The sequence below is a fragment of the Xylona heveae genome (assembly GCF_001619985.1).
Source record: "Xylona heveae TC161 unplaced genomic scaffold L228scaffold_2, whole genome shotgun sequence".
NCBI classification, from domain to species: Eukaryota; Fungi; Ascomycota; class Xylonomycetes; order Xylonales; family Xylonaceae; genus Xylona; species Xylona heveae.
In genome coordinates, this window is record NW_017264194.1 from 1,309,053 (window position 1) to 1,321,588 (window position 12,536).

General features: G+C 49.1%; 5 protein-coding genes across 5 annotated transcripts; 3 read left to right on the forward strand and 2 right to left on the reverse strand.

Moving 5' to 3' along the window:
• Positions 1-76: 76 nt before the first annotated feature.
• On the forward strand, positions 77-2,940 carry L228DRAFT_258682 (oligopeptide transporter-like protein). Its single transcript, XM_018334101.1, has 4 exons — positions 77-193; positions 292-1,201; positions 1,267-2,548; positions 2,649-2,940. The coding sequence occupies exons 2-4, from the start codon at positions 311-313 to the stop codon at positions 2,834-2,836; spliced, it is 2,361 nt and encodes a 786-aa protein (XP_018190782.1). The 5' UTR covers positions 77-193; positions 292-310; the 3' UTR covers positions 2,837-2,940.
• On the reverse strand, positions 2,649-5,163 carry L228DRAFT_64745 (putative ribosomal protein arginine N-methytransferase rmt3). The gene is made up of 5 exons (XM_018336794.1): positions 4,809-5,163; positions 4,294-4,731; positions 3,982-4,219; positions 3,778-3,929; positions 2,649-3,638 (listed from the first exon to the last, which is right to left on the reverse strand). Exons 1-5 carry the CDS (start codon positions 5,017-5,019, stop codon positions 3,007-3,009), a joined length of 1,671 nt encoding a protein of 556 aa, XP_018190783.1. The 5' UTR covers positions 5,020-5,163; the 3' UTR covers positions 2,649-3,006.
• Positions 5,164-5,270: 107 nt separating this feature from the next.
• On the reverse strand, positions 5,271-6,788 carry L228DRAFT_280485 (hypothetical protein). Its single transcript, XM_018335784.1, has 2 exons — positions 6,697-6,788; positions 5,271-6,615 (listed from the first exon to the last, which is right to left on the reverse strand). Exons 1-2 carry the CDS (start codon positions 6,702-6,704, stop codon positions 5,508-5,510), a joined length of 1,116 nt encoding a protein of 371 aa, XP_018190784.1. The 5' UTR covers positions 6,705-6,788; the 3' UTR covers positions 5,271-5,507.
• A 221-nt stretch (positions 6,789-7,009) lies between these two features.
• On the forward strand, positions 7,010-10,183 carry L228DRAFT_244024 (putative vesicle fusion factor). The gene is made up of 5 exons (XM_018331824.1): positions 7,010-7,591; positions 7,666-7,978; positions 8,026-8,733; positions 8,807-9,637; positions 9,699-10,183. The coding sequence occupies exons 1-5, from the start codon at positions 7,293-7,295 to the stop codon at positions 10,032-10,034; spliced, it is 2,487 nt and encodes an 828-aa protein (XP_018190785.1). The 5' UTR covers positions 7,010-7,292; the 3' UTR covers positions 10,035-10,183.
• Positions 10,184-10,345: 162 nt separating this feature from the next.
• L228DRAFT_244025 (hypothetical protein) lies at positions 10,346-11,173 on the forward strand. Its single transcript, XM_018331825.1, has one exon. It carries the CDS (start codon positions 10,523-10,525, stop codon positions 10,985-10,987), a length of 465 nt encoding a protein of 154 aa, XP_018190786.1. The 5' UTR covers positions 10,346-10,522; the 3' UTR covers positions 10,988-11,173.
• Positions 11,174-12,536: the final 1,363 nt, after the last annotated feature.

The window sequence follows — 12,536 nt, forward strand, 5'->3', positions numbered from 1 at the left end:
CGGCGCTGGTTACCGTCGGTAAGCAATCCCGCAAGAATCAGCTATAACTCATTAGTTAAGCATCCTTTATAACTTAGTCGAACCAACTTAACTTACATATCTCCCGCCCTTTGCTTGTCATGCCCGTCACCTTTATCTTTGGCCGCAGTAAACGTGGAGCTGCAGACCCACGCTGCGAATAGCGGTCCTCCGAGTAAGTGCAACCTGGATTGAGACTTGATTTGATTCAGTCATTGTCTTTCGCTCGACCGCACGAAATGTCTATATCCTAGCTCACTAATTGCGTCATAGAATAACTATCGGAGCAAAGATGGCTCCGGACAGAGGTGATGCGCCGCACCTAGCTGAAGCGCAAACGCCAGAGGACTTTGCCATCTCCTCAAAGGTGCCGTATGCGCCTGAAGGCATGCAAGCGGACGAGACAGAGATTGTCGATACGGAGCGACGAACGGAGCGAGGCCGGCGTCGCAGCGAAACTCGGCGATATCTTGCCAAACACGCAGCAGAGGGCCAGAATTTCACTCTTCGGGGCATCTTCGTTGGCTTGGTCATTGGCATAGTTATTTGCTTTTCAAATACCTACTTTGGCCTCCAAACGGGATGGGTCAGTTCCATGTCGATGCCGTCGGCGCTTATCGGGTTTGCCTACTTTAAAGCGTTGTCTCGATATATTCGCTTCCCTTTTACGCCAGTGGAAAATGTACTGGTACAGACGGTTGCTGGTTCAGTCGGAACTATGCCGTTAGGATGCGGCTTCGTCGGCGTCATTCCAGCTCTCAATTTCCTGCTAACGCGAGAAGAAAATGGACCATTAAATCTAAGTACGTGGAAACTCATTCTCTGGTCGCTGGGAATTTGCTTTTTTGGGGTCGTCTTCGCGGTCCCCCTGCGGCAGCAGGTAATTATCCGCGAGAAGCTCAAATTTCCCAGCGGAACCGCGACGGCGTTGATGATCAAAGTCCTCCATGCGGGTGGTGGTGACGGGGAAGATAATCGGGAAACCTCCGCACCCAGACATGTTGAGGCTCATTATGCTCACGAGAATTCTGCCATGGTCAACGAAGTGACTCCTCCCGAGATTTCTCAGCAGGTTGCGGGCTCGCAAGCCGTTGGCGAAGATGAAGCATATATTCGAGAACAAAACGATTGGAAAGCCAAAGTCAAGCTCCTCGTGATATCCTTTACTATATCCGCTCTATATGTGAGTTGATAAACGAGATGCCTCTCAATTGCGCAATATCCACTAATCTCTGCTCTGGCCCTTAGACCCTGTTTTCTTATTTTGTGCCTCAAGTGCGCGACGTACCAATTCTGGGGGGTCCCATGGCGGCCAACTGGCTGTGGTCCCTGAATCCTTCTCCAGCATATATTGGTCAGGGAATCATTATGGGTCCTGCTACCACTATCTACATGCTTTTGGGGGCTATTATCGGCTGGGGATTCCTGTCGCCCCTCGCGAAGAAGAAAGGTTGGGCTCCTGGTCCCGTAGCCGACTGGGAGACCGGCAGTAAAGGCTGGATCGTTTGGGTCAGCCTTTCCATCATGCTTGTCGACTCCATCATCAGTCTAGGGTGGCTTGCTCTTCGGCCAGTGGTCACTCACGGCAGCCGCTTTATGAAGGGAATCCACCAAAGCATCCGACAAGATGGTCTCGTTCCCACCCTCAAAGCCAGTCTGCCCACCAAAGGCTACAAGTATATGCAACTTAACAATGGGGATTCTGAAACTGATGCCCTGGCAAATCGCCAACCCACCGACGCACTTAGACGCGAATCCTCTGCCCACGAGACCGGCGAAGATGGCACGCACCGCCCAATTCCCGCCAGGGCGCCGTCGTCATACCCCGGCATGCACGAACCTGTGGATGAACTCCCCGAGGTCGATGCGCCGCCAGAGCATCTGATCAGCAATCGCGTAGTTGTTATCGGTCTCGTGGTCTCAATCGCCTTTTGTATCATTGCGATCCACCTGACATTCGGGAGTCTCGTCCCCTTATATGCAACCATTACGGCCGTTATCGCCGCGCTCTTCCTCTCCGTAATGGGCGTCCGCGCCCTTGGCGAGACCGACCTGAACCCCGTCTCCGGAATCAGCAAACTGACTCAGTTACTTTTCGCTTTGATTGTACCCAGCTCTCACAAGAACGCTGTCATAATCAACCTGCTCGCTGGTGCGGTCTCGGAATCTGGCGCTCTCCAAGCGGGCGACCTCATGCAGGATCTAAAGACGGGCCATCTCGTTGGTGCTGCCCCCAAGGCTCAGTTTTACGGCCAAATCATTGGTAGTTTTGTTGGCGCTATTGTCAGCGCGGCCGTGTACAAGTTGTACATTCGTGTCTACGAAGTTCCCGGCGAGCTTTTCCAAGTTCCAACTGGATACGTTTGGATCTTTACAGCTAGGCTGGTTACTGGCCAGGGCTTGCCGGAAATGGCGTGGCAATGGGCTGTGGGCGTCGGAATTGTCTTTTGCATAGGAAGCATCTTGCGCATTGCCGGTCACGGAACGTTCTGGCAGAAATTTATTCCTGGCGGAATTGCTGTTGCAGTTGGTGAGTCATTTCCTACAAATTCAGACCTATTTGCAAGGCAGAAAAAAGGAGAGACAGCACCTGGCTAAAAGGATGTTACTGATCGATTGATAAATCACAGGCATGTATAACGTTCCGTCCTTCACGCTTGCTCGTACCATTGGCGGCTTGCTCCAGTGGTACTGGCGCTCGGTCAAACGACATGACGGCGCCCCTGTTGTTATCATTGCAAGCGGCCTGATTCTTGGCGAAGGTGTTTTTAGCATTGTCAATCTCTTGCTTGCAAGTTTGAGTGTGCCGCATCTCTGATAGAGGGGTTGCACATTTACGCGACGAGGAATGAGTAAATAAGTTTTGACGAGCGTGATATCTAAGATCCATCTAAAGATATTATTTTTTTAAATACCCCGAGCAAAATTTCCCCCAAACTTTTTTTCCCCAAGTAGTTATGCCTTCAAGACTCCGTAACGGCCAGCTATTTACCGCATAAACCACAACTGGCTGCCCTTCTCCTCTGCGCCCTCGGTAGCCCAGTCAAGACCAATGTCCAATTCTCGCGGGTTGTCCTCGCGCTTCTGGAAGCTAATTGTTCCTGCAACCTTTTGGCCCTCCTTCAGCGGGCCAGCAGAAGAATTACGTTTTTTGTTGTGGTCGATGAGCAGCACGCCCTGAGCCCAATGCGTCTCCTTTGCATGCGGACCAGTAGTAAATGCCACACCGTCCTGGTTGTTCATAGTGCCAGGCTTTGTAGGCCAAGCTTCGGCTCTCGCGCCCTTTGGCGGAACTGCGTCCTGGGATCTCAAGAAGAAGGTATCGAACCAAATGACCCATCCGTCGAGAGCATCGATATCCTTAGAAAGCGTGACGGAAAAGGGCTTGCGGAAGCTGAGATCCTTAGTGGTAACGCTATGCAGTGGGAGGTCGACGAAAATGGACGAGTCGGATGCGATTTCTTTGGGCAATGTGCAGCGAATTTTGACTTCGTCGTAGATTTTGTCCAACATTGCGCTCATGCTGAATCCGTACACAGAGTGCCAGAATGAGATGTGGGATTCAATGTATTCCGGATCGGCGAGAGGTGCGACGTGGATCGTCATGTGGGAAGGTACCACTAGGGAAGGAGAGATGAATTAGTGTTTCTTGGTTTTGATTGATATGTGATGACCTAGAGTACATAGACAATAGGAATACTGGAAACAAAGAAGGATGGGAAGCTGAATGAGAAGAAAATATGGAAATGCATGACTTACTCAAGCCGCCTGGAGCGAGATACCGATCCCGTGCGTAGAGGACGGAGTCAAGCATGGCTTCATATAGGAGACAGTAGCCCATCCACTCGGATACGATGATGTCGACTTTGGGTACGGGAAGAGTAACTTCTTCGATTTTCCCGCGGACGCAACTGTTTCAGACATTAGAAACTGCAAGATCCTTAGTAGTTAAAGGGTGATTACGTGATGACATCTCCCAGTCCGTTCTCGAAGATATTTTGTCTTGCTTTGTCGAGAACATCAGAGTTATCCACCGCAATCACTTTCTTTGCACCGGCCTTGGCGCAGAACATCGAAAGGATACCCGTTCCGCATCCGACATCAAGAACAACTTTGCCCTTGAAGAGATCCTTGTTTTCATAGATGAAATCGCGGTAAGCATCCGTACGAATCGTGTCCTTGAGCATGGTCTCATGAATATCTGCCAGAAAGAACTTTTGTCAGAGTCTGTGGTGGAAAGCGCTGTTACTGGGGCTCAAGAGCAAACGAACGTACCGTTGTATGCATACGATGTGAAATAACCGGCGTCTTTGTCCTGGGCAGGCTCACGAGAACCAGAAGTCTCCAATGAAGCTTTGGTATCATTGTCATCATAGCGGTCTGCTAACGCATCCTTCACGAGAAGCTTATATTGGTCGAACTGAGACGTGACTTTCTCAAGCTCCTCCTCGAGGTCTTTTACACGCTTATCCAACTCCTTGCCTGATACATCTGGTTCAAGGCCAGAGGCCTGAGCACCAGCACTCTGCTCACTAGTAGGCTCGTCTAATATGTCGTCGAGTTCGAACAGCACGGCGTCATCCTCGAGAATCGGTGTCATATACCTATCATCTTCGAAAACCTTTTTCGAGGACACATCAGGGTTGACATTGCCGGCTTTGGTCTGCGAGCGGATATAATTGACCAATTTTATGGTACCGTAAAAGTCAAGATCTATATAATACAGTTAGCAATTGAAACATGTCAACAATGTTCTGCCACTGCCAGAGCTTCATGGGTGCAATGCCAACCTAAGTCTTTCCGCACCTTCACCAAGTCAAAATTGTACTTTTCGCGGCAATGCTGGAGCATTGAGCGGACATCCGGGAAGACCTCATCGCTGAAGAGGGAGACAACCGATTGCTCTTCATTGTCCGGCTCGACATCCTCCCAACCTTCCTCACCACGGAGGTCGAGGGGGTCAAAGTGCGACTCGCTTGAGGATGAAGGCGGTGAGGACATGGCTTGATGTCAAAGTCTTGCGAATATTCAATAATCTTCTGAATACGTGATTGTGCCTTGTTCTTTGTTCGATTTGGAAGAATTCTGGCCCTAAACTTCAAAGAATTTTTTCAAAATTGGTTCCAATATATTTGGAAGCAGGCTTGAGGTTCATGAGGCGTTTTTGTTGTCGCAAAGATTTCGAGGGTCCTATTCTTATCAACACGTGATGATAAAGATCGAATCCCGCGATCCGCTCAAACATAAACAACACCCCGCAGTCTCGGCGATGATATCGATTCCTAAAGGTCCACTCTCCTTTAATAGTCTCTCTGCTTGGGGCGAATTATCATTAGGTATTTTTATATCAATAAAATCATCAATAAACCAAGTTGCAAATTATTTTCGAAAATGTCTACTCTGAGCTACCGTAAAACAATCAAGCTTGTGGGGTATATTCCGTTCTGAATATATATCTTCAATCTCCGACCATATTTAGGTACTGACAATTATTCTCTGACTTTGGGCCAACTGTCTCCAGACCTATGTTTCTCGTGCCTGTCCCATGATCGCCGTCTGGAAGATTCACCTTCGTGTCTTGATGGTCTTTTTGAGGAAGAAGCGTGGCTTTCATCGCCATGGTGGTGCCGATGCCTATGATGATGACGACTATGGCGGTGCCAATTCCGATGATGGTCTTGGCTACCATTGTGCGATCGGGATCTGCAGGACCGCTTGTGGGTAAATTCAGCTGTTGTCGCATCCGGAGGAGCCGAATCCAAGCTGAAGTTGTCTAATTCTTTTACATGCTTTCTTCGTTCTCTCTCGAGGTGATGCCTTGAAATTGGCTCAAAGCTATCCATTTCCTTCCGCCGTTCTGCATCCCATTTTTGCCGCTCCTTTTGAACATCTCTCAGATCGCGGATGCCCTTCATCATACTCGCTAGTGGATCTTGTTGGTCCCTTCGAGCATCTGCTCGCGCTCTTTTCCGCTGCTCTTCTTGGTCCGAATTGTCCCTATCCAAGCCATCTAAAGCTCCGTGTGATGAAAAAACTGCGTCAGTGGCAGTGTACCATGGCCGCTTCTTCGAGTCCTTATTTCCTTCTGCGTTGGCGAGACGTAATGTATACTGTGATTCAAATTTGTAGCGCTCCTTAGCAGCCTCTGCCTCCGCTTCTGAATTCTTGCTAATAGAACCCTTGGTTGGTCTTGTATCGAATAGATTGAAGTGTCCGCTAGCATCCGTTAAACTAACATCATGGCTTGGCTTTCGGTCGTGTTGAGTTGCGATGGCGTCCGTCCTTGAGTGGACCGCTTCTGCAGCTAGTCTGATGTCTCTGTCCGTATCATCTTCCCCAGCCAATTTTCTCCTTTTTCTTGCCTCACTACGACCGAAATGGGGACGCTCTTCTCGTACTTCATTCTCGACAGTCCTTTCAGGCGCATGCCGCTTGGACACTGAACCACGTAATTGATCCAACCGCCAGTTCGCATCCTCTTCCTGCATTTGACGCTCTTCCTCCTCCTCCCTAGCCTTAGCAGCTGCTTCATCTCGACGAACTCGAGCGATATTATCCGGATTGTAGACATTCCAAGACTTCTTCCCTAGCAGATGCCTTGAAATATGTTAGCAAGTCTAAATCACAGGTTGAAATGAAAATGATGGCTTTTCGCTGGCTGAAATAAACGGAACTTACAAAGGCATTTTATCTGCATAGGCACTGAGCTATAAAGTTGAAAATCTCCAATGATGACTGAATACTTTTGTGGACCCATTCCATGCACTCCTTATAGTAGGGTTCAAAGCTTATCGGACTGGCTTCCGTCAGTTCGTATCGCCGGTGCATCGGACTTTACATTCGCCGGAGCCCCTTGTCCGCGACACAACTGACGTAGCACCGCCAAGTATAGGTACAATACGTATGCACAGGTATCGCGCTCCGGTATTGGTACCAGTACCCTCTTGAGTGAGCCCGGGAATCCTCCGAGCCGCCACTTTACATCAACTGTCTCCCGTAACGTTGTCCAAAGGGTCTCATGTGAAGCTCCAACTCTCACGATACTTTCATCGACTTCTACACCGGGTTTCATGTATTTGCTGCCCCGGTGTCGACACATTTGCGAACCAGACTCTATTCGTTAATCGTTTCCAGTGGCCCTCACTCGAAACACTTCAGACTTTGCTGTATAATTCTCTCCACATTCCGTCATAGGCCGGACCATCGCTCCTCCTCCCTTGTTCACCATTATATTCAGATACGCCGACTCTTTCTTTTAAGATCTTTCAGTCAATATGTTCAACAGGAACAATCTACCTTCGGTTCCAAACCCGTTTGCCTCACGGCAGGATGCTGCTCCTCGCACCACTCCCCGAGATGGCTACTCGCGCATGAGTCCCAGTCCAACACCGTCATCAACGCGATCAGGGGGTCACGACGTTAGAATGGCCGGCGGCTATGAGGATTCTAAGAATTTTGGTTCCTCGCCACAGCGAGTGCCGGTTGGGCGCCCGGCGCCCAATGGCAGACCTGGTCAAGTTTGGCAATTAAGACCGGCGAAAAGTCCAGACAACACGTATACTTTTGGCAACCTGTGAGTTAAAAAATCTCGCCTATTCGATTCTATTCTTTTATTTATTTGGAAAAGAAACTAAAAAGAAGTAAAAGGGTGGCCGTGTCTCCTTTCGACATTCAGCCCTCGCGGGACGGTTCTGACATCTACTTGTTGGTGAACGACACCTATGTCTTCACCGCAAGACCTTTTGATGGATTTCCGCAAGGTCATATTGGTCTCTCTGATCCTCAGCGCTCCTGGGCGCAAGTTGCGCTAACCGACCTCGTCAATGTATCGTTGTACGACCCATTTACGCAAGGCAGTCAAACTTATCTCTCGTCGCTTGATGCAGAAGTTGGGTTCGCCGGAAGAAAGACTACGGAAGTGCCCTATGATCAGGATGACCTCGCTCAGTACTTCATCAGAGTAAGCCGCAAGATAATCAAACCTCAACCGCAACTAACACTCTATAGAATTATGAAAATCAAATATTCGCCCCCGGACAAAGAGTACTTATGGACCATAAGAGTATTTACCTCATCTTAACAATCAAGACCGTTCAGCTGGGAGATCTTTCAATGGAAAAGCCAGGTGTCTCAGCTGCGCCTACCTCGAGCGACCCTCGCGCTCGAGGAATTCTGACGCGTCACACGCCAATAAACTTCTACAAGGATGCTAAGACGCCGATCCGGGTCAAGCCTTCCAACCGAAGGCCGGCCGCAAACTCGATCATTCAACCCGACTTCAAGTTTGAGGATATGGGAATCGGTGGACTGGATTCTGAATTCAGCACAATCTTCAGGCGAGCTTTCGCCTCTCGCATTTTCCCTCCCGGTCTGGTCGACAAATTGGGCATTCAGCATGTGAAGGGTATCCTACTTTACGGTCCACCGGGAACCGGAAAAACTTTGATTGCTCGCCAGATTGGAAAGATGCTAAATGCCCGCGAACCCAAGGTCATCAATGGTCCCGAGGTCCTCAATAAATATGTTGGCCAGTCCGAAGAAAACATTCGTAAGCTCTTCGCAGACGCAGAGAAGGAATACAAGGAAAAGGGTGACGAGAGTGGTCTTCATATCATCATCTTTGATGAACTTGATGCTGTTTGCAAGCAACGAGGCAGTGGATCGGCTGGAGGCACAGGCGTCGGGGACAGCGTCGTTAACCAACTTTTATCAAAGGTGCGTACTTCTAGAGTTGATTTCGTATGTGGGCCTCGTCCAAGATTTGTTTCTGACTTTGCTTTACGAGTAGCTGGATGGTGTCGACCAACTTAATAACATCCTATTGATTGGTATGACCAATCGAATGGACATGATTGACGAGGCTCTCCTCCGTCCGGGACGATTAGAAGTTCACATGGAAATCTCGCTTCCTGACGAGTTTGGGCGCGCCCAGATTCTCAAGATCCATACATCAAAGATGCGAGCGAATAATGTCATGGACACCGATGTTGACCTCGCTGAATTAGCTCGATTGACAAAGAACTTTTCTGGTGCTGAAATTGGCGGACTCGTCAAGTCCGCATCATCTTTTGCTTTCAACCGGCACGTCAAAGTTGGCACCGTGGCTGGGATCAGTGACGATATTGTAAATATGAAAGTCAACCGCCAGGATTTCCACAACGCGCTCGAGGAAGTCAAACCCGCCTTTGGTGTTTCAGAGGAGGAGCTGGAACAATGCATTCGAGGAGGCATTCTCCACTACTCTCCATTTATCAGCACGGTGTTAGACGAAGGTCGCTTATACGTTCAGCAGGTCAGGCAGCCTGACTCAACACCTCTTCTCTCTGTTCTGCTTCACGGTCCTCCCGGAAGCGGGAAGACGGCTTTGGCCGCCAAAATTGCTGGCAGCTCCGACTTTCCATTTGTCAAGCTTGTGAGCCCAGAATCAATGGTGGGCTTTAGTGAGATGATGAAAGTCCAGCACTTGAACAAGGTGTTTATGGATGCATACAAATCGCCAATCAACATCATCGTGCTTGACAATATCGAGTTGCTCCTTGACTGGGTTCCTATTGGCCCGCGTTTCAGCAACAATGTTCTGGTAGCGCTCAAGGTATTGCTAAGCAAACATCCTCCAAAGGTAAGCACTCAGTTATAGGTTTTTCTTCGTGATTCCATAAACCTGATCCTGATTTTTTTAGGATCGTCGTTTGCTCATCCTCGGGACCACCACCGACCGGTCGTTGCTGCAACACCTGGACCTCTTCAAATATTTTGATGCCGAAATTGCGGTCCCTAATGTCAATACCTTTGAAGAGTTGGACCATGTCCTTACTGATTCTAACGCGTTCTCACCGGAAGAAAAGGCTCACGCAATTTCTGTGATTCGAGACATGACACAAAGCGAGGGGGTTGGAATTGGAATCAAGAGACTCCTAACTGCAATTGAGACGGCCAAGCAAGATGAGGACAGGGCTGGGCGGCTTGCAAGAGTCATTGCAAAGGCGATCACCGATCATCGAATTGAATCGGTATGAAGTTTGGTATGAAAGTTTTAATGGCGTTGTCTGTCGGGTTTCATATAAATGGCATCTAGACAATGGTCGATTGCAAAACAAATGCATGTATTTTATATATCATACAACCGCAGCATCTTACAAATAAATTGTATGCACTCAATAAGCGCATAAAACATCTCTAAAGCATTTGATGATCGAATATACTCCTTTTTTTCTTTTCTTTTTTCCCCCATGGACTGTTGATGGAGTTTGCGGAATATGCCGGTGCAAGAGCTGCTTCCAGCAGCAGGCATATGTGCTCGTCAAGCTGAAGCTTAGGCCTCTTACTTGGAAACTAAAGCTCAAGCTTAGATTTTACTCCGTACGTCCTGCTGAGTTACCTGACCTTCGCATCCTTTAAGAAGTATTGAGGAAAGGAATACGCACATTTTAGCTTCAACCTTGCACTTCTCGCCTACTAGACAGAGCATCATATACACTCGAGCTGTTTATTTCTCCCGTGCGCCATGGAAAACGCCTCTGAAACGCAGCACCATCAACAACAGCTCGAAGAGCCTCTTGACGTTGAGCAAGAAAACTTCGACGAAATAGCCGCATCAATGGGCTTTTCGTCTTTTGGCGCACAAGATCACTCCAGCAAGAGACGAAAATACAATCCTACGGCAATCGCAGCCTCTATCCCGCCAAACGTACACGAACCATCACAAGAATCGCTGCGCGGTCCGACGTCGACGATGGAGACAGCCACAGCGCCCGCTTATGCGCCAAAAAGTGCTGGACATTCTCATTTCAGTATACCACAGCATCATACTACCGCGACTTCTCCTGTTTCAGGCCAAGGCTCAGGCCTGGGCACAAGCGATCCTTTGTCCCTCGAATCGCGACCCCGCGACAAGGCCTACTATGATCCAAGCTTTGTCGAGGATCCATGGATACATTTACTAGGTCGTCCGCATAACCAGCTTGGATAGAGCACAAAGAGAAGGGAAAGGGGGAAACTGGTCAATACCAGGAATACTTGTTCCTGTTCTCTCGTCTTGCTGCAAGACCAGCAACAGATTATGGGTTGGGGTTTTAATATCATCCCCTCCGTCGGTGCCAACGGGAGCCGCAACAGCAGCAACAACAACAACAATACCAGCGAAAGCAGCGGGAGTTCTTTTTTTTTTTTTTTTTTTTTGGAACCCTTACACGCATGCATACATTCCCAGATGCATTATGGATAACCAATAGCCGCATGGGCCAAACTCAATATGCATACCACCTTTTTGGCAAACGAATAGGGATATGAGCCATCACATTATACTTGATTCTTCTATGCTTCAACCTGAGCCGTGGCCATGGAATCGGATCTCTAGGAACTATGCAGAACCCCCACACCGCTTCCGGTCCAACCCTCCGGATCCCTGGCCCTGTGGGCTCCATGGGTTGCTGAAAGCTCCGAGCAATTGGTCGCTAGTCTACTGTGGCTTACGTTTGTTTGCCCCCCAGGGAAACGGGGTGGGTGGCCAGGGAGTGAGGAAAAGCCAGGGGGTGCCTCTTTCTCCTCCCCCCTTCCCCGGGGCTCCTCTTTTCAGGCCAGTTGGTTGTCCTGGCGTGGGCGCGTGGCATGTGGTGTATCTGCTGCATGAGGAACGAACGAGTCCCTGTCTATATATGCTTCGTCTATCCCGGCCTGCGTTCGACCCATGAGCTGCTCTAGCTTCACTTGCCACGCTGGCACTGTCAAGCCTTGCATAGAGTCAACTTTCACCCGCCCCCTTTAGTAGTCTCTCCCTACGGCACAGTCTCCATAAGGCTATTTTCTTAATAAGCGCTGGATATTGCTACGCGCGGCTAAATCGCCAGTTATACAAGGTTTAATAACAAAACACGTTGTGCAATTGGACGCGAAACCGCGCCCCCGCTCCGCTGACAACCCCTACTACTCCTGTAGCGGAAAGTAGCGCCGGGTGGGTAAAGCGGCGGGGAGCAGTTGGCAACCCCCCCCCCCCCCCCCCCCCCCTCTCCTCCTCCACGGAGCGGGAGTGGGTGGGCGGTAAACAGTGGAATGGAGAATAGCAGGGGGGTGGGGCGGAGAAATAGAAAAGGGCAAATCTTTTTTTTCCCCACCGCGTGTCCAAATTTTCTGGCCCTCCCCGCCCCAGGTTTGTCCAGCGGAGGGGTCTTTTCCAGCGGAAATCCGGCGTGTACGGCGGACACATGGAAAGACAAACCTGCGGATGTAAATAACTAAATATCAAATTATGAAAAGTAGCGGAAGAGTCTGAATACGCAATATTCCCATCAGATGATAAAGCGAGGAAGATATAAAGTGTTGTAGAATTTTGTATACGGCCCGTAATAGAGTATGCCCAGAAAAAATAGCCACGTTGGTAGGAGGGAGTAAGGAGTGGAAAGTTAAAAGGGGAGGAAACGGTGATCAACACGGATATAAGAAAATGTAAAAACGGCAATGGAAAAATAAATAAATTAGAACCAGGAAAGTAGAGTATAATCACGGGAGAAAAAAAAAACTTG

What these genes read in the sequence shown, in the direction of transcription:
- L228DRAFT_244025 (XM_018331825.1), top strand. Translation starts at nt 10,523, where the DNA reads ATGGAAAACGCCTCTGAAACGCAGCACCATCAACAACAGCTCGAAGAG.
- L228DRAFT_258682 (XM_018334101.1), top strand. Translation starts at nt 311, where the DNA reads ATGGCTCCGGACAGAGGTGATGCGCCGCACCTAGCTGAAGCGCAAACG. An exon ending in TTACTATATCCGCTCTATAT is followed by an intron (nt 1,202 to 1,266) that starts GTGAGTTGATAA and finishes TCTGGCCCTTAG; the next exon opens with ACCCTGTTTTCTTATTTTGT. An exon ending in CGGAATTGCTGTTGCAGTTG is followed by an intron (nt 2,549 to 2,648) that starts GTGAGTCATTTC and finishes GATAAATCACAG; the next exon opens with GCATGTATAACGTTCCGTCC.
- L228DRAFT_64745 (XM_018336794.1), bottom strand. Translation starts at nt 5,019, where the DNA reads ATGTCCTCACCGCCTTCATCCTCAAGCGAGTCGCACTTTGACCCCCTC. An exon ending in CACATCGTATGCATACAACG is followed by an intron (nt 4,220 to 4,293) that starts GTACGTTCGTTT and finishes TCTTTCTGGCAG; the next exon opens with ATATTCATGAGACCATGCTC. An exon ending in TCTCGCTCCAGGCGGCTTGA is followed by an intron (nt 3,639 to 3,777) that starts GTAAGTCATGCA and finishes CTCCTTCCCTAG; the next exon opens with TGGTACCTTCCCACATGACG.
- L228DRAFT_244024 (XM_018331824.1), top strand. Translation starts at nt 7,293, where the DNA reads ATGTTCAACAGGAACAATCTACCTTCGGTTCCAAACCCGTTTGCCTCA. An exon ending in ACGTATACTTTTGGCAACCT is followed by an intron (nt 7,592 to 7,665) that starts GTGAGTTAAAAA and finishes AAGAAGTAAAAG; the next exon opens with GGTGGCCGTGTCTCCTTTCG. An exon ending in TAAGCAAACATCCTCCAAAG is followed by an intron (nt 9,638 to 9,698) that starts GTAAGCACTCAG and finishes TGATTTTTTTAG; the next exon opens with GATCGTCGTTTGCTCATCCT.